This window comes from Desmodus rotundus, chromosome 6 (genome assembly GCF_022682495.2).
Source record: "Desmodus rotundus isolate HL8 chromosome 6, HLdesRot8A.1, whole genome shotgun sequence".
NCBI classification, from domain to species: Eukaryota; Metazoa; Chordata; class Mammalia; order Chiroptera; family Phyllostomidae; genus Desmodus; species Desmodus rotundus.
Genome location: NC_071392.1, coordinates 130,778,145 through 130,805,211, shown reverse-complemented (window position 1 = coordinate 130,805,211; position 27,067 = coordinate 130,778,145). Strand labels below are relative to the sequence as shown.

The 27,067-nt window shown below is 43.8% G+C and overlaps 1 protein-coding gene across 1 annotated transcript in view; it reads left to right on the top strand.

The window, feature by feature from the left end:
• The window catches only part of OVOL2 (ovo like zinc finger 2), a 30,321-nt gene extending 6,192 nt beyond the window's left edge, over positions 1-24,129 (top strand). The window contains exons 3-4 of the mRNA XM_024559580.4: positions 6,991-7,180; positions 19,918-24,129. Of these exons, the coding sequence (XP_024415348.1) occupies positions 6,991-7,180; positions 19,918-20,231 (504 nt within the window). The 3' untranslated portion in view covers positions 20,232-24,129. The remainder of the gene's footprint in view (positions 1-6,990; positions 7,181-19,917) is intronic.
• Positions 24,130-27,067: the final 2,938 nt, after the last annotated feature.

Sequence of the window (27,067 nt, the reverse complement as noted above, 5' to 3'; positions counted from 1 at the left end):
TGCTGTGAATCATGGATTTAAGTATTTTATAAAAACCCATCCATTTTCTATTTGGAAGGGAACATAAGCACTATCCCTAATTGTCTTCTGTTTCCCAAGACAGAACTGGACGCCCCTCTTCCTGCCTCCATTGTAACACACTGATCATCTCCTTAACTGCATATTTGGCCAGCCTGACTCCTCTTGATCTCAAAACACCAAAGGCAGGGAGAAAGCCCTACTGGGCTTGTATCTTCAGCACCTGGTACAGCAGTGCTTGACTCATAGGGGGACATAAGTCAACACAGAACAGAAGGACAGACAGAGAAGGAGTCAACAGTCCATAGGTGTAAGTGATAACATGTGGAGGAAAATAGGAAACAAAAAGAAAAGGGAGATCTGGGGGAAATGCTTAGAATGGATCTCAAAAAAGTTTAATTTAAAGGCAAAAAAATGAGGAATAGGAGAACAATACATGTTAACTGCATCAGTTTTTAATATGAATATAGGTGAAGTGCGTTTTTATTGTTAGAAGGGACTGCGTGGGTTTAGTTACAGAAAACAGAATCCACTGTAGCTAGCTTAAGCATAGAATGGTTAATTATAGGGCACTAGATGGACTAAAGAAAGACCAGGCTGAGCCGCACTGCAGAAATGTGCAACCTAGGGAGCTGCAACTTCTGCCTCTGTGGCTGCTCGTGACGCTTCTGCTCATGCAGAGCGCAAAACAATTGCCACGTGCCTGCCCCTATTCATTTAACCCAGGTCCAAATTTAAATCTTCTGATAATTCATGTAATTGGTGGAATCCAAATTCCTACTGGGCTACATCTGGGAGTATGGGAAATGTACTTTCTATCTTACTGGCCTCTGCAGCTTAGGAAGACTCAGCAAAGAAGTAGGAATAGAGGCTGAGTGAGTATCCATAGGATCCACCATAGGGACCTTTAACGCTTATGTGGCCCAGTCTCCTTATTTTGAATGGGAGAAAGATAAAAACTAGAAAGGTTTTGCTGAATTCCTCACAGCTGTTAGTGGCAAAGCCCAAACCAAAGATTCTTATTCTTTTAATGTTATTGTATTGCATTGTGGGAGGTGTCTTTAGCACTTTAGCCATAAGCATTAACAGTCTGACATAAAGGAATTTGAAGCTGTTTCTCACTGTATGAGGCCAACAACAGGATTCTTCCCTCCCTCTCCCCTATAGTTCAACTGTAGGCACAAGTTTGGCAGACAAACCACATTCAAAATCTCAGTGTGAGCACCTGTAAGTCATATGGCCACGGACAATTTACAGCTCTTTGAACCTCGGTTTTTTCTGTATTACAAGTATATATTACTGTCATCATCTCTGCATTTGAGAAGGCTCTCCATTGCCATATAGTGGGGTGGTGAAACCTGAGGACATGGTACATGGAAACAGAAAGAGAATTTTTACCCCAAAGGAATTGGGGAAATATGTTTTGAGCACTCCAGCATAAAATGTGTCAGTGGAAATCTTGTCCATTTGACCATTGGAAGGTAGCCTGGACTCACAATACCCTCCTATAGAAAATAGGACCACGGATTTTAACAAATTTGTTTGGTGGAAGCATCAAGAGAAAATAAAGGCTTTTTTATTTTTACTTTAGAAGTTTGACAGGTAAGTGACCTTAGCCAGCTTTGAAGTTGGTCACAGTGCCAGGCAAAGAAGTCCCTACCTCCCCAAATGCTCCTGTAGTTTTCAGCAGCACTGGTACAATGATCGGTTTGTTTCTGCTCCAGAAGCCTGTGCTTTAGAAAAACTAGAGAGGAATTTTGTGTGAAAGCCGAGATACTGCAGAAAACAGGACAGCAGGCAAGATAGTGCCAGCCGTGGGGTTGGAGAATTGCTTGCTCTGGCTTCATTTTTCTTGCTCTAAATTAATCTCCATACTCATATCATCTCCCACCCCCCATGGTAGTTCTCTCACTTCATTCATAAGCCTTTGCAAAGTGTTAATTTTGGTTAAGGGTGAGACTATTAAGCTTTTCAGAAGGTAGCATGGTGTAAATACCACCCCTGGCAGGTCTGGAGCAGTACCCTGTAATTAAACACATGAATAATTTACGTATTAAAACACATGAATATTGATACCAAATGGGATAAAGTCTGTTTGTAGCTCCATGTCCGCTTGGATCAGATTTTAGTGCCGAAGGAGATGGGAGAGAATGTCAATTTTCGGAGCTTTTTGGACCTTGGTTTCGGATGAAGGACTGGGGATTTGTGGCTCACGCTGAAGGTTAATTACCTTTTTCTTTCATCAGAAAGAGACAAATTCAAAAGCCAAATGGATAAACAAGAGGTTTTGACCAATTGACTTTTAGTTAGGATCACAGAATTTTGGAGCTGGTCTAACCATAAGAGTTAGGACTTACCCAGCATCACTTCTTTATAAGTAGCTTTTCTTATTTAATTCCTTAATAATCCCAAGAGGCAGATCATTATTGTCTACATTTTACTGGTGATGAAATTAAAGTTTAGAGAGGTTAAACTTGCCTATATCCCGCAGTCTGTAAGTGGCAGAACTGGATTTGATCTTAGGAAGTTGGAAAACAGACTCTACTTTTAGCTTCTTATTCTGCTGAAGAGCTCATCTAATTCCATTTTGTTATTTTTACATGTGGGAAATTATGGCCCCAGGGATATTATATGATATCACACAACTAACCAGGTCAAGGCTTTTATTTGATCCTCAGCATTTTTGTCTCAACATTCCACTCTCATTTTGTAACTACAATGACTAAAGTATAACTAGTTTTGGTCTGCTACTTGCAGAGTACTGTAACAAGGTACAATTGGTTAACCCTATTTTAAAACTTTAAGAGGTATAGTGTTAGCTATAAGCCTATGTAAACATGGTAAAGACTGCCTAATGAACAGACATGTGCCCCGGGAGGGATTGCTGGTCCTTTGGCTCACAGGATGTTATTCCAGGCATCAGATGTGTCTTCTGTGTTATGCAGCCCATGTTGGGTTAGAACATTCAGAAATGTGGCAGGTCTGGCGTTGTGGACAGGATGTAATGCATCTGTTACTATTCTACTTAATTTATTGCTACTTCACAAATAACCCCAAATTTAGTACCTTAAAATAATGTATCATTATGTCTTCTAGTTCTGTGGAATGACTCACCTCTGCTGGGCGGGTCTTCCTTGGGGCTTCTCTTGCTATTGCAGTCAGATGACAGTGGAGACTGGACTCTTCTGAGGGTTTTGACTGGGCTAGACATCTAACAAGGCTCACTCACATGGCTGACAATTGAAACTCCTTTCTTTTTCCACCTGCTTTGATTAAATGGTTCTATTTTTTTAATAAAAAACAAGTTTCTATTGATAGACATATAGGTAGTTTCCAGGCTTTCACTTGGTGAAATGGGTTATAGACCCCATTTCAAGGCAGATAGCATGTGAAATTCACCCTGTGGGATAATATCACATGTAGGAATTTATTCTACACAGGTCCATTCCTTCTTTTCTGAGAAGTGAACTAGTCTGGCAGAATTTGGCTTCTTCAGCCATAATCTCTTGCCATTTAATTAGACTTATATCTTGTTTCAACAAGGCTCTCTTAAAGCTTCAAATATAATTTAATGTGTGGTGGCTAGATTGGCCATAGATGTGTGTAGGTGGCAAGTAGCACTTCATGAATCGGAGGATGTACTTTAGGGGAATTCCCTAAATGAGCCACTTTGTGTTCAGTTTTTCATTTAATGGGGGTGTATATGAAGGTGGACAAATGGAAAAATTGCCTTTGCTGAGGCATATTTGAAGAACTTCTATTTTGGTTCCAAGTAAAGTAGAGGAAAGCTCTCCCTGGGAATGGGGTGCTCTCATTCTCCATCCCCTCTCCCCATAGTCATTTTCTCTCCATATTAAAAAGTTTTCTGTATCTTTGTCAGATGATCCACTGGCCCTAGACTTGCTTAAATTGTCACTAATCTCCCATCCTTCTGCCCTTCATGATTTTATTCTTTTTAAACAAAATAATGCCAATTATTTGATATTTTTCATCCTGCACTGTATTAGAAGGTATCTGTATTACATGCTAAGCATTTTAAAAATAGGAATTTACCAAAAGGATTAAAGTAAACAAGAAGTCAGTTTTGAACTGTAGTTGGTGAGTCCTCAGGCACATTCCGTAGGACTTTCAAGAGATGATTATAGCTTTCTACATGTTTTTAATCAGACTTACCAGGGTCAATTGTCTATATTCTATTTTATTAGCCCTTCACTACCTCTCAAATGACTTTTTACCCTGTGTAGCCTAGGCCTTGAGAAGCTCAAAAACTCAGTTTGCCAAGACATGGGCCATCGTTAGTCTTTTTGCATCTCTTCAAGGGAGGCCAGACCAGAATGAGGACAGCCCAACAAGGAGGAGACCATGGCCTGTCCTCGTAGTGGCAATAAAAAAGCCTTGAGCACAGCTGGGTCTCCCTGAGACTGAGTGCTAGGTCCTATCCCTCTGGGAAACACGTGGCAGAGGTGGGGTGTGAGGCAGTTGGAAATCTAGGACAGCCACCTATCTGAGTCATCATACTCAACCCCTGTACCTGTCTTCCTTCCACTGTCCCCCAACCCCTTCCCCCAACGTAAAGCCCTTGAACAGAGGGCTTTACCTTGGACAGAGTCAAGCTTACCTCCCCCCAAGGTAAAGCCCTAAGGGAGACCCTGCCCTTCTCTGCTACCATAGGTCTCTTCATTAACTGCTTTCTTGGGGCTCAGGCTAGCCATGTGAAAACACATACAGTCCCCCTGTTTCCTGCTACCCTCTCCTGGAATATTCTTTGCCATTCCTCCTCTCTTTCTCCTCATTTTTACCTGGCTGAGGAGCTCACTTCCTCTAAAGATACCTTCCCTCTTGCCCTATGTCAGGGGTAGGTGCCCCTTCAAGGTTCACATTGCACCTGGGCTTCCCAGATGTCAATGGCCTGTTGACTGATATGTTCCCCCATTAGACTGGCAATTTCTTGGGGAAAAGTCATCCTGGCGACTGTACTCCCCATGGCTCTGAGCACAGGGACTGTTACAGATCAGGCACTAGTCAGTCAGCTGAGACAAATTAAGCTCTGAGCAGATAAGGAAGAACTGGTACAGAGGAGGTTAACTGGAAAATCCAATTCTGGAGTTTTGTGCATCCTTCAGGTCTCTTTGTATCTCTTTGTATCTTGCCACCTGTGAACCCACTGCCCATCAACACTTTCTGAATGTGCACTGACCTGAGTCTGGCCGTGGGGGGCAGGAACATGCACACACACTTGCTGACTCGGGGCACTTAGTTGAAGACAACTGATGAACTCTGAGGAAACATTTGTGTGTAATGGAACCCTCTGGAATGAGGTGTAATGAAGTACTGAACTGTGTGAGGGCCAGTGCTCCAGCCTCATGTATCAAGAGTGGAGCTGGTTAGAAATGCAGTGTGTAGGCCCCACCAGATCTTCTGAATCAGAATCTGCATTTTAGTAAGACCTCCAGGGGATTCGTGTGCACTCTGGGTTTGAGAGGTACTCGTCTTGTGGGTCAGAGAACAGTGCAGGCAGGGGCTGCAGTAGTTACAGAAGTTGTGTCAGGGAGGGAACAGCTGAACTGGGTCTCAGCAGAGGGCAATAGCCAGAGTGCATGAAAGGAGAAGAGTATTTGAGTCTAGGAACATTTCAAGCCAAGAAAGGTCCAATTTTTCTTGCTAATAATGTCTGTCTGAAAATACATTTTTAGGCTCCTTTATGAGCAGAATTTTGGCAGAGCATTTGGATCATTCTTCTAACGGATCTTATTTGGTAACTAGGAAAATTTTTTTTTAATCAATCAGTTGCCTCCCGCACATCCGCAGCCGGGGAGTTGGCTTGCAACCTAGTCATGTGCCACGACCTGGAATCAAACTGGCAACCCCTTGGTCTTCAGGCTGGTGCTCAATCCACTGAGCCACACCAGCCAGGGCAGAAACCTTTGATGAATCTATTATATTTGGTGTTTTTCACCACATAATTATAGATTTAGTTTTCTTTCTTAGAGGTGGCAAACATGGCTGAGAGAACACTGGAGTGAGAGCACAGCCTGCAATTTGGTTGTGGCTTTGCTGGTAATGAAGCTGTGAGATACCCACCAAGTCACTTCCCAAAATGATCTCCTTTTTGTTCATGATTTTGTGCATCAGGAACTGGGGCATGGCTGAGCTAGTCAACTTTATTCTAGGTGGCATTGTTTGAGGTCACTCACTCAGCTGGTGGCAGCCACGGCTGGGCTGGAAGGTCTAGTGAGGCTTAATTCGTACCTGGCACCTCTGTGCTCCTCCATGGGTCCGTTTGCTCTCCACGTGGCTACTTGGGCTTCCTCACAGCATGGTGGTCTTGGAGTTGTAGCAAGGCATCTGGCTTCCTAGAGGGAGACCATGTAGAAGCTGCATGGTCTCTTAACACCTGGAACTGACACATTATCTCTGCATCCCTGTTGGTCCACAGGGAGAGGTAATAGTACCCATCTCTTGATGAATGTAGGAGCATGCAGGCTCAGGGGAGGAAGGAATTGATTGTGGCTGCCTTTGGGGACTTTCTACCACAGGTTTCATGTCCTCAGGGCCTAGACTCTTCCTTTCTTTCTGCTTTTCCATCCTCAGCACTGGCTTTCCTTTTGTGGTCCAAGAAAGGAGTAAAGAGAGAGAGGGCAACATCCTCTCCCCTTAGAAAGAGTACATTTCATCAGCCAGGTAGTCATAGAGCCATAACTTGCTGGGAAATGAAGTAGTTTACCTAGGGGCAGAGTGTCCTGCTAGAAATCAGAGGTCTGTTCTAAGGAAGGAGGAGAGAATAAATGAATGTTGGGAGGAGCTGCCAGTTGTTCCATCTTCCCTCAAATCCAAAATCTGCTTGGAATTTTTAGGAGGCAGAAGGTCCCAGCCAGGCCAAGCCTAGAGACTTAGGGAGGTGGACTCCCAGAGTAAGGTCCTGGGATGTGCTCCCCTGCATTGTGGTCCTCATGGGCTCTCTCTCTGTCCCAGTTCACCACAGGCACATGCAGCGACTCTGCAGTTCACAGCTGTGACCTGTGTGGCAAGGGCTTCCGCCTACAGCGCATGCTCAATCGTCACCTTAAGTGCCACAACCAGGTGAAGAGGCACCTGTGCACCTTCTGCGGCAAAGGCTTCAATGACACCTTCGACCTAAAGAGGCATGTCCGCACACATACAGGTGAGGAAAGGGGTGTGTGCTTAATTTTAGTTTTGTTTTTCTGACCAATAGTTCCTCCTGTTTCTTCCCCACCAAAAAACTGGGTTGACAGCATGAAACAATGTTGTATTTCTGGAATGATTGCAGGATGGGGCATTTGGGCCAGCCCAGCTGGGTTTACCTCCTGGCTGTGCCACCTTCCAGCTGTGTCACCTTAGGCCAGGCAAGCCCCCTCTCTTAGCCTGTTTTTGTCCCTGTAACATGGGGATAATGACACAAGTTTTAGCATAGCTTAAGACAAGTCACTGGCTGGAGATATTCTGAGGATTGTGATGCGTGATGCAATGCTGTGAGATATAGTGTGACCCCTTCAGTCCTGCCTGACTTCAGGGATGTAGTTCCTGTGGTCCTGCTTGTGCTATTTTATGCACCTTTATTGGGAAGTAAGCGTGTCTCCAAATAGCATCATGTTCCTGTGAGAACTCAAAAAAAAGAAAATAAATGCACACGCACTTAGAGCTGTCTGAGCCTCCTGCTTGAGCTTGGCAGGTGAGTGTCTTCCTCCCCTTGGGTCTTCCTCAGTTTCTCTTCTCATGAAATGTGAATCTGAGACCTTTCCAGCTCATTACATAGAATCCTGGGGGTGTTTGTGGGCCTCTCTCCAATCTATTCTGATTGGTGACAACCTCATTTATTTTATCTTAGAAACAGCTGGCCTCCAAGCTTCTCCTCGAGGTTCATGGTCAACACCTTTGCCAGAGTGATCCCTTGAGGAGAATTCTGAGGATGCCACTTCCTTGCTAACAAAAGTCTCTGACTCTGGGCAAGAAGAAATCCAAACTCCTGGTCTTGACGGGCTTCATGTAAAGCCCCTCAGTATCTAGGTCCCATCTTTCAATCCCCATTCTATTCCAGCCCAGCCCAATTCCATCCCATCCTATCCCATTTCATATCATTTAAGGCTATCCCACCCTAACCCATTCAGCTTCCTTCTGGTTGCTACCCACTCTGTCTATATCCTCATAGAATTTACTGTATATAGTGCCCCTGTTCCCTGAAGCCTTTTCAGAGGTTAGGGTTTCCCCTGGCATTTTAATGGGAAAATGTCCATGGCTCTTTCCAGATGCCCACAGGACCCTTCTCAGATCCTCTAACTCAGATTTCTTTCATGGCCCTTATGCTTCTTTGTTTTTAGAGTACTGGCAATATGTTGCCTCCCCGGCCTGGGGAGAGTGTCATCCACCTTAAAGGGTGGGCTGGCATACTAGAAGGCTTCCCTTTTTTTTTCTTCCTTTTAAAAATCTTTTCTGAAGGGAATTTTATATTTAAATGTAACATGCATCCAGCAAGTGTACAAATTGTAAGTGCATAATTCAACAAATTTAGGAATTTTCACAAAGTGAACACACCCATATAACTAGCACTCAGGCCAAGAAAGGGAATATTTCCAGACCCTGGAAATTACTGCCCCCTCCCTTGTGCCCCCTTCAAATCACTATTTTCTTCCTTCCAAGAAGCACCTAGATCATGACTTCTAACAGCCTAAATTGCTGTCACCTGGCTTTGAACCTGATAGAATGTGAGTCTGGGTGTAAGGCCTCTTTTTTAACCCCTGGCACCAGTGAATCATAGAAGGTTTACCGTATGTGGCCAGGCTGGTACCTCAGGTTGGGGTGAAGAGAATGCTTAGGGAGTGTCAGGGTGAGGGAGGGTCCTCTGGGGGTGGTGGGAAGTGGATGGTCCTGTAGGTGGGGGCAGGTCCCAAGGCTATCAATGGATCCATCAAGTGAATGCAAATCTAGGCTCATGGAGAACTGACCCAAGGGCTGGCAGGAATTGGGGACCAGTCATGCAGTCATTTGTCATTGGTCGTCCTGGAGAGTTTCGTAGTCTTTCATCTCTGTCTGAGGATATCCTTGAGGGCATGCCCTATTTCTTCTTCTCCTGGTAGGTTCTAGGGTCACTTCCCCCATTTTGTCCTTTAAGATAAAGTGAAGGGGGCTCAGAGAGCATTGCTGACTATAGGTAAGGTACCACCATTTGGAATAAACAACTGATGGAGCTGCCTCATTAATGCCTGAGTTAATTCTCTGTTGGTGGAGCATTAACTAGGAAATATTAGAAACGAATTGCTCAGAGAAGAGTTTGCAAGTTGAGTCATGGCTATAGTAGTTAAGAACTCTAGATCTGAGTTAGCTATGTAAGCTGTTTATTTGGGAGATGGTCCCAGGAGGCACGGCGAGGAGAAGACAGCCTTATAAGAGCGAGTTAATGAGCAGGTTACCACTGTGGGCAACTGGTGCTCAATCCCACTGGAGTTCCTCTGAAGAAATATGTAGGATGCACTACAGAATTGCTCCAGGAGTGGGAAAGCTAGGGTATTTATCTATCAACTCCTATCCCCCCCTGCTTGGGGGTTAATTCTGGTACCCTCAAGTCATAGGCAGTCCTTGACCCCAGCCCCTTCCAGGCCTCTTATGTTTCCTGGTAAACATCCTTAGGCAGGAGATGCTGGAAGCCACTGGCCTTACAGGAACTACCTGAGATAACCTGGCTGGAGGCTCAGAGGATTTGGGTGGATGATTAGGTAGGCCTTCCTCATAAGGCAGCAAGCCACAAATGGTCACTTTCCTTCATACCAGGCCCTCAGCATTTATCATCTTATCCGAAACAACCCTGAGGAGTCGGTGCTCTTGTTATGCCCACTTCACAGATGAGAACAGACTCAGGTAGCTCAACAACCAGAACTGGTGGAGCTGAGAACCAGACTGGCATGTTTTGAAATTCATGTTCTTCTATCTTCTATATCCCCTTCTCTGCCCCTTTGCCTCCCAATGTCTTCCTTAGCTTTATTCCTAAGACTGGGGCCTCACCAGCCTTCCCCATTTCAGTTTCTAGAAGCCTGCTTGCTCTGCCAGAGGTGAGATAAAAGAGGAAATTCAGACCTGGTACAAACTACACATCTAGCCTGGGGTTTAGCAGGTTGCGGAGGAGCTTGAGCATGTGTATTCATTCAGTGGTGTCTAGTTGTCCTCTGTCCACAGAGTGAGCAAGAAACAGGATAGCTTGTGCCCTGGCTGATGTGGATCAGTGGATTGAGTGCTGGCCTGTGAACCAAAGGGTCGCAAGTTTGATTCCCAATCAGGGCACATGCCTGGGTTGCAGGCCAGGTCCCCGGTAGGGGACATGAGAGAGGCAGCCACACATTAATGTTCTCTCCCTCTCTTTCTCCCTCCTCTAAAAATAAATAAATAAAATCTTAAAAAAAAAGAAAGGGGATGGCTTGCATGCCCCTCACCCGACTCCTGGCTCCTCCACCTCCTGCTACTAAAAGATGATACTTCTTGTGACTTACACAAGGGGCTGAAATCACTGAAGTTGGTGAATAAAAATGCCTTCCATCTGATGCTTTCCCAAAGGGCTTCATATCGTTTATCCCATGCTCTCAAACCAAATGGGAAAACCTGCAGCCACACTGGCCAGGACAGCAGCTATTGGCCATGTGTGGCTGGTTCTACTGAGACATGATGTAACTATAAAACAGATGCTAGGATTTGAAGACTTAATGTAAAATATTGTAATTTTAATGTTAATTTCATGTTGAAATGGTAATATTTGAATATATTGGTCTAGACAAAATCTATCATTAAAATTAATTTCATCTGTTTCTTTTTACTTATTTTAATGAGGCTGCTAGACATTTTTAAATTACAAAGTGACTTGCACTCTACTTTCTACTGGATAGCACTAAGATCATTGAAATCTATAGATAACCATATTTAAAAATTTTAATCATAATTTTGACTCTTAAATTGATCAACAAATAGAATTATGAAAATATCTTCAACCTGTTTTCTCTGCCCTGGTTTATTTTCGGATGGAGATGTGCCTTCGAGTAACATTGAACCAGAAAGAGGACCCACGGGCTTACTGACAGATTAGCTGGGGGATGCTGCTGTGCCTGGAGCTAGAGGAACAGGCCTGGCCTTCTGGTGTGAGATACCTGCCCTGCCATCTCTTGAGCTCTATGCAAAAGAGATAATCTGTAAAATGAGCAAGTTTGGGATTTTCAGACATTTTTTTTTTTAGTTTATTGAACAATCTCCATGTTTCCAAATGATGTCACCAGAATTCTCTATCAGTCTTGCTTTTGGTTGAGACATGAATGTTGGATTTTTGCTTATGACTATTAAGTGAATGCTGTTCTTAGACCAGAAGCAAAGATACAGACACTGTTAACACAAACACAGTAGACAGTTGAGCAAAGGGTATGTTGGCTCCTAGTCTGATTAGCCAGGCCACAACTGATTTGAAGACTTCTCTGGGATCCCAGGACCCTTCTGAGATTGTAGCTATAATATTGATGAGGTAGGCAAAGATGGTGGGATCATCCAAGAATCAGGATTAATCCCCCCCAACCCCCATGTCCTCCTGTGCCCTGTAACTACTAAGGGGACAGGGCATCTAAGGAAAGACTCAAAACACATGGGAATATCTTGGACAAGATCCACGGAAACCAGAGCCTGAAAATGTCTTACCTTAATATTGAAGCAGATGAAAGAAAAGATTAAGACATCTTTTTTGGATATGACTTCTCCAAGAGAAGAGTAAATCAGAGGAGTGTGTATGAGATGGGGAACAGGGATGTTAGCTAAATGATATCTGATTCAAGATTGGAAGAGAGAAACTAGAGCAGAAAAAACTATAACAGTTTGTGAAAATATTTCAGCAAATGAATGGCTATTTTCAATCCAAATTGTCTTAGGTTGGGTTCACTAGAAGCAGATTCTTATAAAATGATTTCTTGAGGGAGAGCAGTCAGAAGAAACATGTAAGGAAGGAGGGAATGGGGCAGGGTGGAGGATGGAGCAGGACTGTGCCCTCAGCTGGAGCCCAGCCCCAGCCTTATCCTGCTGTGATTCCCAAGTGTGGCCAGCACCACAGCCTTTTCCTGTCTATAGGCAATCAATCTATAAACATTTCTACATCATGTCAGTTAGGCGTCGGCTGAGGGCTGCCTCTTCCCTGGTCAGGGAGGTCAATTAATCAGTGCCCATTCCTTGGAGAAGGGGGCAGCCGGGTACTGTTAGCTCACTAAACATATGACAGCTGGGGGATGAGGCGCTGGCTCAGAATAAGGGTCTGGAGTGGGGACCAACAGCATCTGGTACACACATAATAAAGGGACTTGCCCTATTTAAGGTGACAGGACCGCTGAGGCCAACATGGGAAATCATGACTGTGTGTCCACCTCAGGTCAAAATGATTGAGGGGGCAGGTGGAGATATGAGCTTTAAAGAAACCAATGTATATTCAGTTCACAGCCCATGAAAAACATCATGGGCCTGTTTTTAGAGAATATTCTTTTGGACTTAAGTGTTTAGGTTGAACCAGCTGGGATGCATTCTAAGAATAGCCATCTGTGGAGGAATGGTTTGCTTTTGGTGGGGGGAGATCTGTATTTGAGTAAAAAATAATGCTACTAACAATTGCTTGTGCCAGGCTCTGCACTCTGTCTATGCCCTCATACTCAAAATGCATGTCGTCCACGTACCAGGAGCACCCAGGAGCATGTTAGAACTGCAGAATCACATTTATTGAGGTCCACATGTCAGGTGTGGTCTGGACATTGTTTACTAGTATGACCAGATATGCCAGGCTCATGAGACAAGTCCAGCTTTTATTGAAAGTATATAATTTTTCTCCCTTTATAATGACTTCAGCCAATGTAAAAGCTATAGGGAAGAAAGTGTAAGCCACTGTAAACAGTTGAAAAAGGCACACGCATCTGTAGGATCCCCAGCTCAGTCTTTTGGGGCCAGGGTGCCAGGGGTTATACACCATGTTGATTATAACTTTACAACTGTGACAGTATTAGAGGAGTTGGTTCAAGGTTCCTGCCATTCCTGGGGAAGCTTCTGATTCCACATAGAGAAGGGGAGGATATTCCCATTCTGAGGTCAGGGAACTAGGAAGGGGGCAATGGCCAAAGGGTAATATTTGCCCCACCCACTAGGATGATTTCTGCCTTATCTTCCATCAGCCACAGTGAGAGGGACAGAAGGCAAACAAATCTCATTTTGATTGAAGAAGAGGAAACAATAGTGTCTTTGTCTGGAGCCTAAAGGGAAGGGTTGACTGGATTGGAAAAAATGCAGATTGGGAAAAATTTGAAGCAGGACAGATGGAGGAAAAAGAATAAAGTATCCTCCACCTCTAGCCAGTTGAATGCTTTTCTTGTGGGATTGCCTCTGTCACTCATCAAACCATCTCTCCTCTATTATATTTTGACTTACTTTTTAGCTAAAAAAGTAACATGAAAGGGGAAAAAAAACTGCAGAAAAAAAAGTAAGCCTCCCTCCTCATGCCTTTGTTCCACTCCTGAAAGTGAAGCACCACTTAATTTTTAAAAAAATTTTCTAGGAGTTTTAAGTACACATTGCTTTTTTAATGTACTGTATATCTTGGAGATTGTTTCACATCTGCACAGGTAGACACACCTTGCTTTTTTTTTAATTGTCAGAGCATTTCTTAAACATGAGATTGTGACATAATTTCAAATATGGTGGCACCAGCATTTTCCCTTTTCCCAGTTAATGATACTTATTTCCAATTTCAGCGTTTTTCCTTTTATTTCTTTTTTTAAAATTTCAGACAGTACTATTACGAATATCTTTGTATATCCTTTGCCTACCTGTGTAGTCTCTCTGTAGATAATGTTCCTGAAGTGGGCCAAAGGGTAGACAGTATGATTTTTTATGGGTATTGCCACATTACCTTCCAAAGAGGTTGCCCTAAGTATCCACTCCCACAAAGAGGCCTGTAAAAAGTTTCTCACTGACGTTCATGTTTGGATAAAGTTCAATAATGGACCACTTAGTTATAGCAAGGAAGGCAAGCAGAAGTCACCAATAATGAAGAATTTTCTTTAATGATTTAAAGCTTGATTTCGGTGGTAGAAGTAACAAATTTGAAAAGGAGAAACCCTTTTTGATAACCCAACACATAATATTTTTTGGACTAGGTAATACAGGCCTACGGCACAACATTCAAGAGAAGACAATGAAGAAAGTCCCTTCCCTCCTCTCTCCACTTAATGACCACCATTTTAAAAATTATCCCCTCCCCCACCCCTTGGTTTTTTTTTTACTGTGAATAAGTAACAAATTCCAAAGTGCATACAAATACAAAAAAACAAAAAACAAAAAACATAGGTACAATTTAAAGACATACTAAATGCTCACATCCCTATCAGCCAGTTTATGAATAGAGTGTGTTTGTGTTATTTAGAGCTGGACTGTAAGCTCTTGTAGCTGTGTCCCATTGAGTACATAGTATGTGCTGTCCCTTTGCATGTGATGTCTCTGTTAATCCTCAGAGCATCCTTACAAAGGGGTATGAATATTATCCCCATTTTACAGGTAAGAAAACTGAAGCTTGTGGAGGTTTTCCAACAATCTGACCATGGACTGACTCAGTTAACAAGTGGCAGATGTGTGATGCCTCGGTTTTCAGTGGCCTTGAACTCTCTTGCTCTCTAGGTGTCAGTAGGTTAATGGTGCCTGGAGCAGGAATGGTGTTTTTCCAGTATCCTACTCCAGACATACACAAGATTGGCCTTTGCTCAAAAGCATTAAGGTGGGTGAGGCCACAATGTTGGGGAGACCTTGGTATCTGTTCCCCTTGACCAGGGCACCTGTCTAGCCACCTTTACCTCCCACCAGTGAATTTGTGGAGGATGGGGGCTTCAGGAGGCATAAGCTTGTTCCCAACTCCAGAAAGGGTCACCAGAAGGCTGCTGCATGACAGTGTCTGTGTACACCAATGGGTGAGGTGTGAATATCGTACTTACAGAGAGGGGAGGGAAAGCAGGTTTCTAAAGGTAAGAATTGCTATAACTAGAGTTTCCAGGGCCTACTGTTTCCTTTCCATCTCTGTGTCTGTGAGTCACCCTTTCTTCAAACCAGGCTCATTCCCACCCCTCCCTGGGGGCAGGAGGGAAACCCATGCTGCAGTCACCCCCATTCTCTTCATTGTTCAGAAGAGGCAGGGCTCTGAAATCTTCTAGCATTTGCTGTGCAGGCCATGCAGGGTGCTCTGCCCAAAGAAGATGCTTGGCTGACCTACTGAATGGAGAGAGGAAGGAGGCAATACCCTCCACCAGAGGTGGTCCTGGCATACTGGCTAGAGATCAGGCAAAGCAGTGCAGCTACTTCCAAGTGATTACTGTAAGTTTGGAAGCATCTATTTCTAGGAATCCAGAGTTTATTGCATCCAAGTTAAATTCTGGTGTAAGTGTGCTGATTTCTCCATGTGCTTAGTTTAGATATTTTAAAAGCAGGTTTTTTCCATTAACTACTGAAAGGAGCAACTGGTCTCTGGGTGAATATCTATTTTCACCCAGATGGTGATGGGCTGTGGGTTTGAAATCAGATTTGTTGCTTGATCTGCCAGAAGTGGGGGGAGCCAGCTACCATGTATGTGGGCGTACTATTCCTTTGGAAAGGTCTCATAGCCTTTAAATTTCTAGAAAGCTAGCTCCAAAGATGTGAACTCTTGTTCATTCAATTTATTTCAAAATGTCTCTTTAACTTTTGGCAGTTTTTCTACAATGTGTGAAATATAATATAGGCCTCATTCTGCTTCAGTAGGCTGGAGAAACATCTCACCATAACATGATCCAACACAGTTTTTATCACAGAGTGTTAAAGGAAATGATGTGCGTTTCTCTACTGGAAGAAAAATGAATGACTTGATTTGTTCAGGTTGTAGGATAGGAATAGGAGGAATTTTTTTTTTCCATTTTGACTTCTTTTATCATCTATATACGTTAAAAATATTTATGAACAGATGGGGCTCTCTTGGCTCCCCTATCCCATCCATAAGTCACCATTAAGGAATTAGTGACATTTAACCTTGAAGAGAAGACATTGGGAGGAGAGGGGGGCATGACTGCCTTACACTTAATTTGCTAAAGTTCCTGTACAAGCACATTCAGCATCACTTGGGAAACATGTAAGCAATGAAGTCTCGGCCTTATCCCAGAACCACGGGTGGGGCTTCGAACTTGTGTTTTGACAACCCTCCTGGATTGAAGAGCCACAGCTTTTGCATTTGATTCAGTGAGTCTGGGTGGGACCTGCGACTGTATTTCCAGCAAGCTTGCAGGTGATGCAGTTTGACCGTTGGTCTGTGGACCACATTAGAACCAGCTGTACAAGGCAGTGTGGCATATGATGTGAGGGTGTGAGCTGGTGCAATGCTCCCTCAATCTCTGTAGTTTTAAAAGATGGGATTTGGGTACAGCTGTACAACAAAGTGCTGTGATGCTATTAAAAAGGAATGAAATCGAGCTGTAAGCACCAAAATGGAAGAAACTCCAGGAGTAGTGTTAAGTGAAAAAAGTAGATTTTGAAAATCTCTTTGATAAATATGTATCCATTAAAGCAAGCATAATAAAATCATAATAAATTCCATTATTGTAAAATAAAAAAAATTTAAATGTGAATTTTAATACACCTAATTTTAAAAAATACATTTTATTGATTATGCTATTACAGTTGTCCCATTTTTTTCTCCCATTTATTCTCCTCTGTCCTGCACCTCCTCCAACGAGCATCACCACCCCCCACCCCTTAGTTCAAGTCCGTGGGTCATACGTATAAGTTCTTTGGCTTCTTTCTACATTTCCTACACTTTTCTTAACCTCCCCCCATCTATTTTGTACTTACCATTTATGCTTCTTATTCCCTGTACCTTTTCCCCTATTCTCTCCCGTCCTCCTCCACACTAATGACCATCCATGTGATCCCCAATTCTGTGGTTCTGTTCCTGTCTAGTTTGCTTAGTTTTTGCTTTTGTTTTTGTTTTGTTTTGTTTTAGGTTAAGTTGTTGATAGTTGTGAGTTTGTTGTCATTTTACTGTTCATACTTTTGATCACTTTCTTTTTCTTAGATAAGTCCCTTTAACATTTCATAAAATAAGAGCTTGATGATGATGAACTTCTTTAACTTGACCTTATCTGGATAGCAGTTTATCTGCCCTTCCATTCTAAATGGTAGCTTTGCTGGATACAGTAATCTTGGATGTAGGTCCTTGCCTGTCATGACTTTGAATACTTCTTTCCAGCCCCTTCTTGCCTGTAAGGTTTCTTTTGAGAAATCAGCTGATTGTCTTATGGAAACTCTGTTGTAGGTAACTGTGTCCTTTTCTCTTGCTGCTTTTAAGATTCTCTTTATCTTTAATCTTGGGTAATGTGCCTTGGTGTGTGCTTCCTTGGGTCTAAGTTCTTTGGGACTCTCTGAGCTTCCTGGACTTTCTGGAAGTCTATTTCCTTTGCCGGATTGGGGAAGTTCTTCATTATTTGTCCAACTAAGTTTTCAATTTTTTGCTCTTCCTCTTCTCTTTCTGGCACCCCTATGATTCAGATGTTGGACTGTTTAAAGTTGTCCTGGAGGTTCCTAAGCTTCTCCTCATTTTTTTGAATTCTTGTTTCTTCATTCTGTACTGGCTGAATGTTTACTTATTCCTTCTCTAAATTGTTGATTTGAGTCCTGGTTTCCTTCCTTTCACTGTTGGTTCCTTGTGCATTTTCCTTTATTTCACTTTTCATACCCTTCACTTTTTCCTCTATTTTGTGACCATACTCAGCCATTTCTGTGAGCATCCTGATTATCAGTGTTTTGAACTGTGCATCTGATAGGTTGGCTATCTTCATCACTTAGTTCTATTTTTGGAGCTTTGATCTGTTCTTTCATTTGGGCCATATATTTTTGTCTCAGTGTGCCTGTTACCTAGTAAGGGGCAGAGCCTTAGGTATTTGCCAGGGAAGGGCATCCCACGTTGCTGCTTGTTGTGGCACTGTATGTGGGGGAGGGGCCCAAGAGGGAACAATGCCACTTGCTCAATTCTCAGTCGGCTTTCAGCCACTTCCTCCACTACCCAGAATCAAATTGGGCCCTTCTGGTGCTAGGTCCTGGGTGGATGAGCTTGTGTATGTTCTATGACCCTGTGGGTATATCCAACAAACTCTCCTGTGAGGCTGGGAGTTTCTCCTGCTGCCACCACACCCACAGATTTTTACAGCCAGAGGATTTGAGGCTTTATTTCACTGTGCTGGAACCCTGGGTTGTGTGGTCTGTCTCACTCCCAAGTTGTTCCTCCTGGTTTATCCTCATGCAAATGTGGGACTGCCCAGTCCACCAGCCGTGGCATCCCCTGCCCAGTCCTCCATTCACCTCCTTTCCTCACATCCTCTGCACCCCAGCTGCCTGTCTCCACCACTCCTTCCAGTCTGAATGAATGTTTCTTCTTTATCTCCTTGGTTGTTGGACCTCCCTACAGTTTGATTTTCTGATAGTTCTGGTTATTTTTTGTTTTTTAAATTTGTTATTGTCTTTCTTTTGCTTGTAAGAGGAGGCAAAGTGTATCTACCTACACCCCCATCTTGGACGGAAGTCCTACACCTACTTTTAATTTAAAAAAATTTAATGACAGTTGACATTTAAAATTATTTTATATTAGTTGCAGGTGTACAACATAATGGTTAGACATTTATATAATTTACAAGGTAGTTCCCCCCAATAAGTCTAGAACCCACCTGGCACTATGTATAGTTTTTACAATGTTATTGATTATATTCCCTATGCTGTAATGTACATCCCCATGACTATTTTTTAAATACCAATTTGTGCTTCTTAATTCCTTCACTTTTTTCACTTACCCTCAACCCCCCTTCCATTTGACAGCCATCGGTTTGTTCTCTGTATCTATGAGTTTGTCTATTTTGTTGTTCATTTATTTTTCTTTAGATTCTACATATAAGTGAAATCATGTGGTATTTGTCTTTTTTGGTCTGACTTATTTCACTTAGCCTAATACCCCTCTAGGTTCATCCATGTTGTTGCATATGGTAAGATTGAATTCTTTAAAAAAATTTTTTTTATTCTTACCTGAGGACATGCTTAATGAATTTAAAGAGAAGGGAAGGGAGGGAGAGGGAGTGAGAAACATCTATGTGAGAGAGAAACATCAATCGGTTGCCTCTTGCATGCACCCCCACTAAGAATCAAGCCTGAAACCCAAATATGTGCCCTGACTAGGAATCGAACCTGTGACCTTTTGGTTTACAGAATGATGCTGCAATCAGCTGAGCTACCCTGGCCAGGGCTGCACCACTTCTTTACCCATTTGGCCATCAATGGATACTTAGGTTGCTTCATATCTTGGATTGTAAATAATGCTGCAATGAACATAGGTCTGCATATAATGTTTTGAATTAGTGTTTTGGATTTCTTTGAATAAATACCCAGAAGGGGAATTGCTGAGTCATCGTGTACTTCAATTTTTAATTTTTTGAGAAGCCTGCTTACTGTTTTCCATAGTGGCTGCACCAATTTGTAATCCCACCAACAGCTCATGAGAGTTTTTTTTTCTCTACATCCTTACCAACACTAGTTTGTTGACTTATTGATTTATTGATGATAGCCATTCTGACAGGTATGAGGTGGTATCTCACTATGGTTGTGATTTATATTTCCCTGATGATTATTGATGTTGAACACCTTTTCATGTAACTGTCGGCCATTTGTATGTCCTTTTTGGAAAAATGTCTGTTCAGTTCTTCTGTCTGATTTTGAATCAGGTAGTTTGGGTTTTTTTGCTGTTGGGTTATACATGATAATTGTTGGTGAGCCTAGCTGGAAGGCTCTGGCTTGGCCATAACCAACCAGTGATGTGTCTGCCCTTCGCCTTTGCAGGTATTCGCCCCTACAAATGTGACATTTGCAACAAAGCCTTCACTCAGCGCTGCTCCTTGGAGTCCCACCTGAAGAAAATCCATGGAGTACAGCAACAGTATGCCTACAAGCAACGCCGGGACAAACTCTATGTCTGTGAGGATTGTGGCTATACAGGCCCCACCCAGGAGGACCTGTACCTGCATGTGAACAGTGCCCACCCAGGCAGTGCGTTTCTCAAAAAAACATCCAAAAAACTGGCAGCCCTTTTGCAAAACAAGCTAACATCCACACTCCAAGGGAATGCCAACCTGAGTGAGGAGGAGGAGAAATGAGGAGGAGAAAGGGAAAGATGCCAGTGCTGACACGTTTACACGGATTTTTCATTTTGAGGGCCCCACTGGCTCTTTCTAATTACAGGTGTTCAGTTTATCTCTCTGTCCTTTTGGGGCCTCAGCAGGGGGATCTGTTCTGAGACTGTCAGTTGTAATAGTGGTGTCAGGTCCCCTTTAGCCCATATCCTATTGAACACAACCATATTAGTGAAATTTAAAGGGTGGCTGTGGTCACTGTGCAGGACTCTTTTTTTTTTTTTTTCAGGATTTTCACACATGGAGCCAGAGGTGTTCTTAGAGAAACCATCATGTTATGGCGCCTTGAAATAAAAGTACTTCCACTCGAAATGCTACTTAAGCAAGAAAAATTAATTTTATTATCTCAAAAGAGTTTATAGGAATTATTTTAATAAATGAAATGTCCTCATGAAATTTTCCTTATAATAACAAAACAGGAGAGCATTGAGCTATATAGTTCCTTGTTTCAGGCTTATTGTGTGACATTCGACTTCAGGTTATTTGGGGCTTGATTATTTTGTTTCAGTGGGCAGGTTTGAAGAGGCAAATCTTAAGTGTTGGGTAAGAGCACAGATAGCTGATAAAAAGAAAGCACTGAACAGCTGACTTCCACACTGATGGGCAGAGGCACCTGGAGTCAAATCAGTAGGTAACTCAAAACATTTTGGTCACTTTTTGTGGCCGTGGTGTTACTCCAGAGATGACTGGCTTTCTGGGGCTGGGACTTACTAGCTGAAGGCACTTCTCCCTTCTGTGAGTCCAGCACTGGGGACAATGTGTGGTGGTAAATGTTGGAGTGTGAGGAATGCTCACTGGCACACACAGTGCACACGTGGGAGGGACTGCAGCAGCAGAATGTGACTGCTGAGTATAGTGATCTTTAACTACCTGCATCTCCTCTTCTAGGAGGCCTGGGAGGTTAACAATAAACCAACGTGAGACCATGATAGGGCAAAAGGAAGGCAGCAGGCCATTAGGGAGGAGGTAGTGAGGAAGTTTCAGGGTGTTTCCATGCCTGGAGGGGCAGTAGGAAAGGCCCAGAAGCCTCAGGAAACCATGGTGGTGGGGAGAGGTAGTAACCCTGTCCCCTGGACTGAGTGAAGCGCTGATCAGCTAAACCATGTTGTCCTGCCCCTTGTCCCCTGGGCACTGCCTGGCTTGAGTGCCTCAGGTCCATCTCTACCCTGGAAGAAAAGAAAATCTTGCTTTGGGACCAGGTGGCTCCTTGGTTGAGGGGAACACTTGGGTGATGAGGCCGTTTTCTTATTTTCTCTGTCTCCATCTTCCATCATCTTCCTTCCTCCCCTCTTCCCTTTCTTTCCTCTCCCTCCTTTTCTTCCACGTTCCTTCCCTTTTCTCCTCTCTCATACTGTGGGCCAGGCATTATGATGATGCCTGGACAGTAGCATATTCAATAACACTTCTCTTTCGAATTAGCACTTTTCTTTCAAAAGGAAGGAAATCTACCCCTTTGCAGGGCACCTACAACCTGTGGGGTGCTGCACATGCTCCCTGGAACCATCCTTAGAGCACTAAGGGTCAGCTCTCTGTGCCTGTGAGCAGATGAGGTGACAGCAGAGGCCGGCAGTTGGTGGCAAGAGAAAGGGGTCCACAGCAGCCTACAGGCACAGAGCCTGTGCTGAAGGCTCAACCCTGGCTCCATGGGCAAATTGCTGACATTGTGTTGTGTCTCCTAACACTTGATACAGAGGAGAGAGAAGCTAGAAGGTGGTTGATTTGCTTTTCTCAGTTATCTGGGTCATTAGACAACAAAAGTGAACATTCCTGTAAAGGAATATCTAAATTACTCTGGCTGGGGCAGCTGACTTGCGGGCTATTTTGAATAGGGAATTGTGAACTAGCTGATATGATGTTCTCTTTAGGATCAGATTTTTATTAAACAGAACTCTTTTGGTTGCAAGTGACAGAAAGTCAGTTTAAAATGTCTTTAACAGAAAAGCAAATGTATTAAATAATAAGTCTAGGTTCATTCCCACTTCAGGGGTGGCCGGATATAAGTGGTTAAACATGTCATCATCCTTCATCTCTTTCTCTCTTTTATCAGGTTGCCCCCCAGGTGGCTTCTTTCACAGGCTGGCTCAATTGGAAGTTGTATGAACACCCCCATTGGACTTCTATTGCATAGTGCAGCAGCCTAGCAGAAGGGGGATTTGTCTTTTAACCAAAGATCTTGGTTTGATGCTTCTTGTCTCTGATTGGCCTGATTTGGATCTTGGGCCTGCCCCTGAGCCAATCACGCTGCTCTGAGAGATATGGGGCACTCTTTGCCCAGGCCTGAGTGATAAGCTTCCTGCCTCTCCTGAAGCAGGGGTAGAGAGAGCAGGGTGGCTATACCTCTGGCCTGGGAGTGGTGGCAAAGTGGTTCCCCAGCAGAAAGTCGGTGCTGTAACCAGACAGAAAATGGATGTTGGGCAGGTATACTAGCTAAGACAAGGTACAGCTGCAGTAACAAAAATTTCTAAAAAGTGCTGTGGAAGAAAGGTTATTTTTTTACCTAGCAGTTCTGGGTTTGTGAGTGACTCTCCTCCCTGCCATCACTTGGGGACTGAGACTTCTTCCCTTTGTTACTCTGCCAAGCCCTAGGACATTGTCAACATAGGCATGGTTGAAACAGGATTTCTGTGGGTTTCCGCCTGTAGGAGAGTTATCTTGGTTTCAATTCCTCCAGAAGCAGGTTCTGAGGCAAGGGTTCAAATTCAAGTCTATTGGTATGGAGGGTGAACTCAGGAAGCATCTGTAGGGCAGTAGGGAAGTGTGACAGGGATGGGAAGACAACAACCAAAGGGAATAAAATCAAGAAAGTTACTGCTGTGGGTAACTGGAGCTTATTTGCTGCAGGGATCTCTAGGAGACAGTACAGATGTGCCTCAGAGTTACCCCACATAAGGGGCAAAGGAAACCATTTGTCTACTACCTCCCCATCCCTGGGGATTTAGTTGAGGTGCTGGCACTGAGGACATTTCTGGGCCCTTCCAACCTGCCCTGTGCACTGGCTCCCTGGTCATACTTCCTGTGCCAGGATAAGCCCTCCAGCAGAGTGATGGGTTGGCCATAAGCAGCCTTCAGCACATACAACTGAATGCTGAGGAGGCCTGAGCAGGGTGGCACCAGGTCTGGTATACGTGTGGAAAAGTCACCCACTTTGAAGCTGCTGGCCTGGAGGTGGCACATGGCCCTTCCACTCACATTCCAGGCCAAGCATTTTGCCATATTACTTGGGGTTGGGAGTTGGGTGTGGTGTGGTTAGTGAGAAAATGCAGCCTTCTCAAACATAATGCTCTTTTATGCCAGAATGTGGGAATGGGTTATGGTGGATAGCTTGCAGTCTCTGCCATGGGAGGCCAAACCAATGAGACCCACCTTAGTTTTTGACTCCTTTCTCCTCCCAACCCTGTTTGTCTGTCCTGCTCTCACTCAGTGGTCAGGAGATTCAGCCAGAGTATGCTGGGTCATGACTTAGGGCACTGGATCTTCAGCTGGTGGCCCTGGAATCTTAGGTCCATAGGAGGTAGAGGTGTAGATGGACGAGTCATTGTCTGAATTTTATAACCCTTATTAGAAACCGTTTATTAGCCTGTACAAAGTCTACCCAGCATATCTTTGCTTTTGGCTGATATTAGTTTAGCCCAGTGTGGAAACTAATGCTTGTGCTCATCAGAAGTGTCTACTGCTGATTAATTTTGGAGAAAAGGATCTGTTATCAATCACTGTGGTTTATTTGGTGATGTCTTTATTTTTAATTTTTCAATTACAGTTAACATACATTATTATATTAGTTTGAGCTGTACACCCCTGTGATTAGACATTAAATAACTTACTAAGTGATCATCCCAATAAATCTCGTACCCATCTGACACCATACAGGGGTATTAAAATATTATTCACTATATTCCCTGTGCTGTACTTTACACCCCATGACTATTCTGTAATTAACAATTTGTACTTCTTAATTTCTTCACCTTTTTCACCTATCCCCCAACCACCCTCCCATCTGGCAACCATCCGTCAGTTGGTTTTATCGATCTTGAGTTCATTTTTGTGTATGGTATAAGTTGATGGTCAAGTATCATTTTTTTGCATGTAGCTGTCCAGATCTCCCAACACCATGTAACCTTCATTTTTGACTAGTCCCTTTTTATACTATTGAAGTTCTCACTAATGATTGAGCACCCTTACAACCAGTGTTCTGAACTCTGTATCTAGTGGAATGATTGTGTCCATTTTGTTTAGTTATTTTTCTGGAGTTTTTATTCTTTCATTTGGGACAGTCTATGTCTTCTCATTTTGGCAGCCTTCCTGTGTTTGTTTCTATGTATTAGGTAGAGCTGCTCCATCTCCCAGGCTTGGTAGAATGGCCTAATGTAGAAGGTGTCCTGTAGGGTCCAATGGCACAGCCTCCCTTATTACCCAAGCTGGGCACTTGAGGTGCAACCCCCATGTGAGCTGTGCATACCCCTCTCTTGTAGTTGAGACTTGATTGCTCTGGGCACATTGATGAGAGGGATATACTCCCAGGCTAATCAGCTGCAAGGACTGGCTGTGACACCCAAACACCATGGAGGACCAGCTGTGCAACGGCCCACTTTACAGAGCAGGATTTACTGCAGCAGGGCTCTTGTGTCCACTGAGTCCACCCCTTGAGTGTGTCACTGTGGAGGTGGTTGAGTGGTGGTGCTTCGATGTGTTCTGAAGCTGTCTACTGGGTTCACTGACTGAGGCCTCTGAGGACCCACAGGCCAAGGTTGGCCCCCACTCTGTTCTGCCTGGGGCCACCCGGCATGAGCAACAAAGTGATCTGCAGATAGCTGCTACTTGTGCTGAGTTTGGAGGTGCCTGGGAGAGGTACATACTGATGCTAGTACCCAGCCTGAAGCCACCTAGTGAGAGGTACAGAGCAAACTGAGGCCAGATGCTGCTTTTTTGAGAGATTTTTGGAAGGTCCAAATCATGAAGCCATAAAAACAATTGGCATGGATAAGCCACTAGAAGCAGCTTAGGGAGCCCCAGTGTTGTGTGGGATGTGGCCTCAGGGAATCACCTAGGCTGGGTAAACAATGTGAGCCATGTTGATGGATTCTCAGACATGGTGCCTACTGGATCTGTGAGGGAAGGTCTCATCAAAAGAACAATGGCAGCACTTTTTCTCTGGGAGAAAGCTGCCCCCACCCCAGCACCCACCCTTATGTCAGACAATTCAGTTCCTGCCTGTGTTTCTAGTGCCCAGCCTTTCAAGCTGCTGCCCCAGCGTTGGAGCTCAGAGGGAGTGAGTCCACGTAAGGCCATGAGTGGGCCCTTTAAGAGGAACTGCTTTGGACTCCATAAGCCCTCAGTCTTCCTCAGCCATAATCCTGGCTGGTTGTTATAGCCAGAAAATATGGGGACTTTTCCATCTGGCACTGGAACCCTTGGCTAGGGGGCCCAGTATGGGGTTGGAACACTTTGCTCCTCAGGATGGACCTCTGCAACTGAGATGTCCCTCAAGATTTTTATCTGCTACACATGGGTGTAGGACCAGCCCATTCTGCAGTTCTGGCCTTCCTACCAGTCTTGATATGGCTTCTTTTTTAATATCCTAATTGTAGGACTTCCATTCAGCCAGATTTCAGGTGGTCCTGAATGATGGTTGTTCTGTAGTTTATTTGTAATTTTGATGTGGTTGCAGAAGGAGGCAAGTACAAAGATTACCTATGCCACTATCTTGACTGGAAGTCTTGGTTGATTTCTTAGGTTGAGTTCCTACAAGCAAAACCTGAGAAAGATTCTGAGGCAAGTGATTTATTGGAGGAGGCTCTAGGGATAAACCAATGAAAAGGATCAAGGTACAATAGAGGTGGAAATTAGGCAAAAATTTGGGTTAAATTGCAGTCTAGCTTCAGCCTGATCTTACAGAAAGCTTGGCAGTATGAATGGCAAAATAGACACTGTCTAATGTTGAGGCCAGGGGCCAGTCATTGGCTGTGGGTACCCCTGGGGGAGAGGGAAAAAAGCATGACCACCAAGCTGTTTAGCAGCCAATGCTCTAAGCAGCTGGGGCTGATTCACTTGGAGGTTTCCAAGGTAAGGGAGAGAGATCACAGTAGTGAATTCTTTTTTTTATTTTTATTTTTTAAGTTCTCACCCAAGATTATATTTATTGATTTTGGAGAGAGAGGAAGGGAGAGAGAGAGAAACATTGATCAGTTGCCTCCCTTACATGTTAACATGCCCTGACTGGGGATGGAACCTAGGTATGTGTCCTGTCCAGGGGTTGAACCTGCAACCTTTTGGTGTTCAGGACAATTCTCCAATAAACTGAGCCACCTGGCCAACATCAGTAATGGATTCTTAAGAGTAAAAAAGATGGAGGTACTTTAACTTCAAGCATTCCAACATTCACATCATAGAGGTACCAGAAGTAGAAGATAAAAAGTAAGAAATTGGATATCTATTTGAAAAAAAGAATGAAAGAAAAGTTCTATAAAATCCCAGGGCCAGCACACCCAGTGGACAACTACAGACCACATCGGAGCACCACCACCCTGCCCCTGCACGGCGGATCCTCCATGGATGGTGAAGGTTGGTGGTCATTGGTCACAGCCAATCCTTGCAGCTGACTGGCCTGGGTAAATCCCTTCCATTGATCTGTCAACAGCAACGAAGTCTCAACTATAAGAGGAGGGTGTACTCAGCCCACACAAAGGGCAAACCTCAAGTACCTAGCTTTGGTAATAGGGGAAGCTGTGCCACTGGACCCTACAGGACACCTACTATATTGGGCCACACTACCAAGATGCAAGAGTCAAAGCAGCTCTACCTAA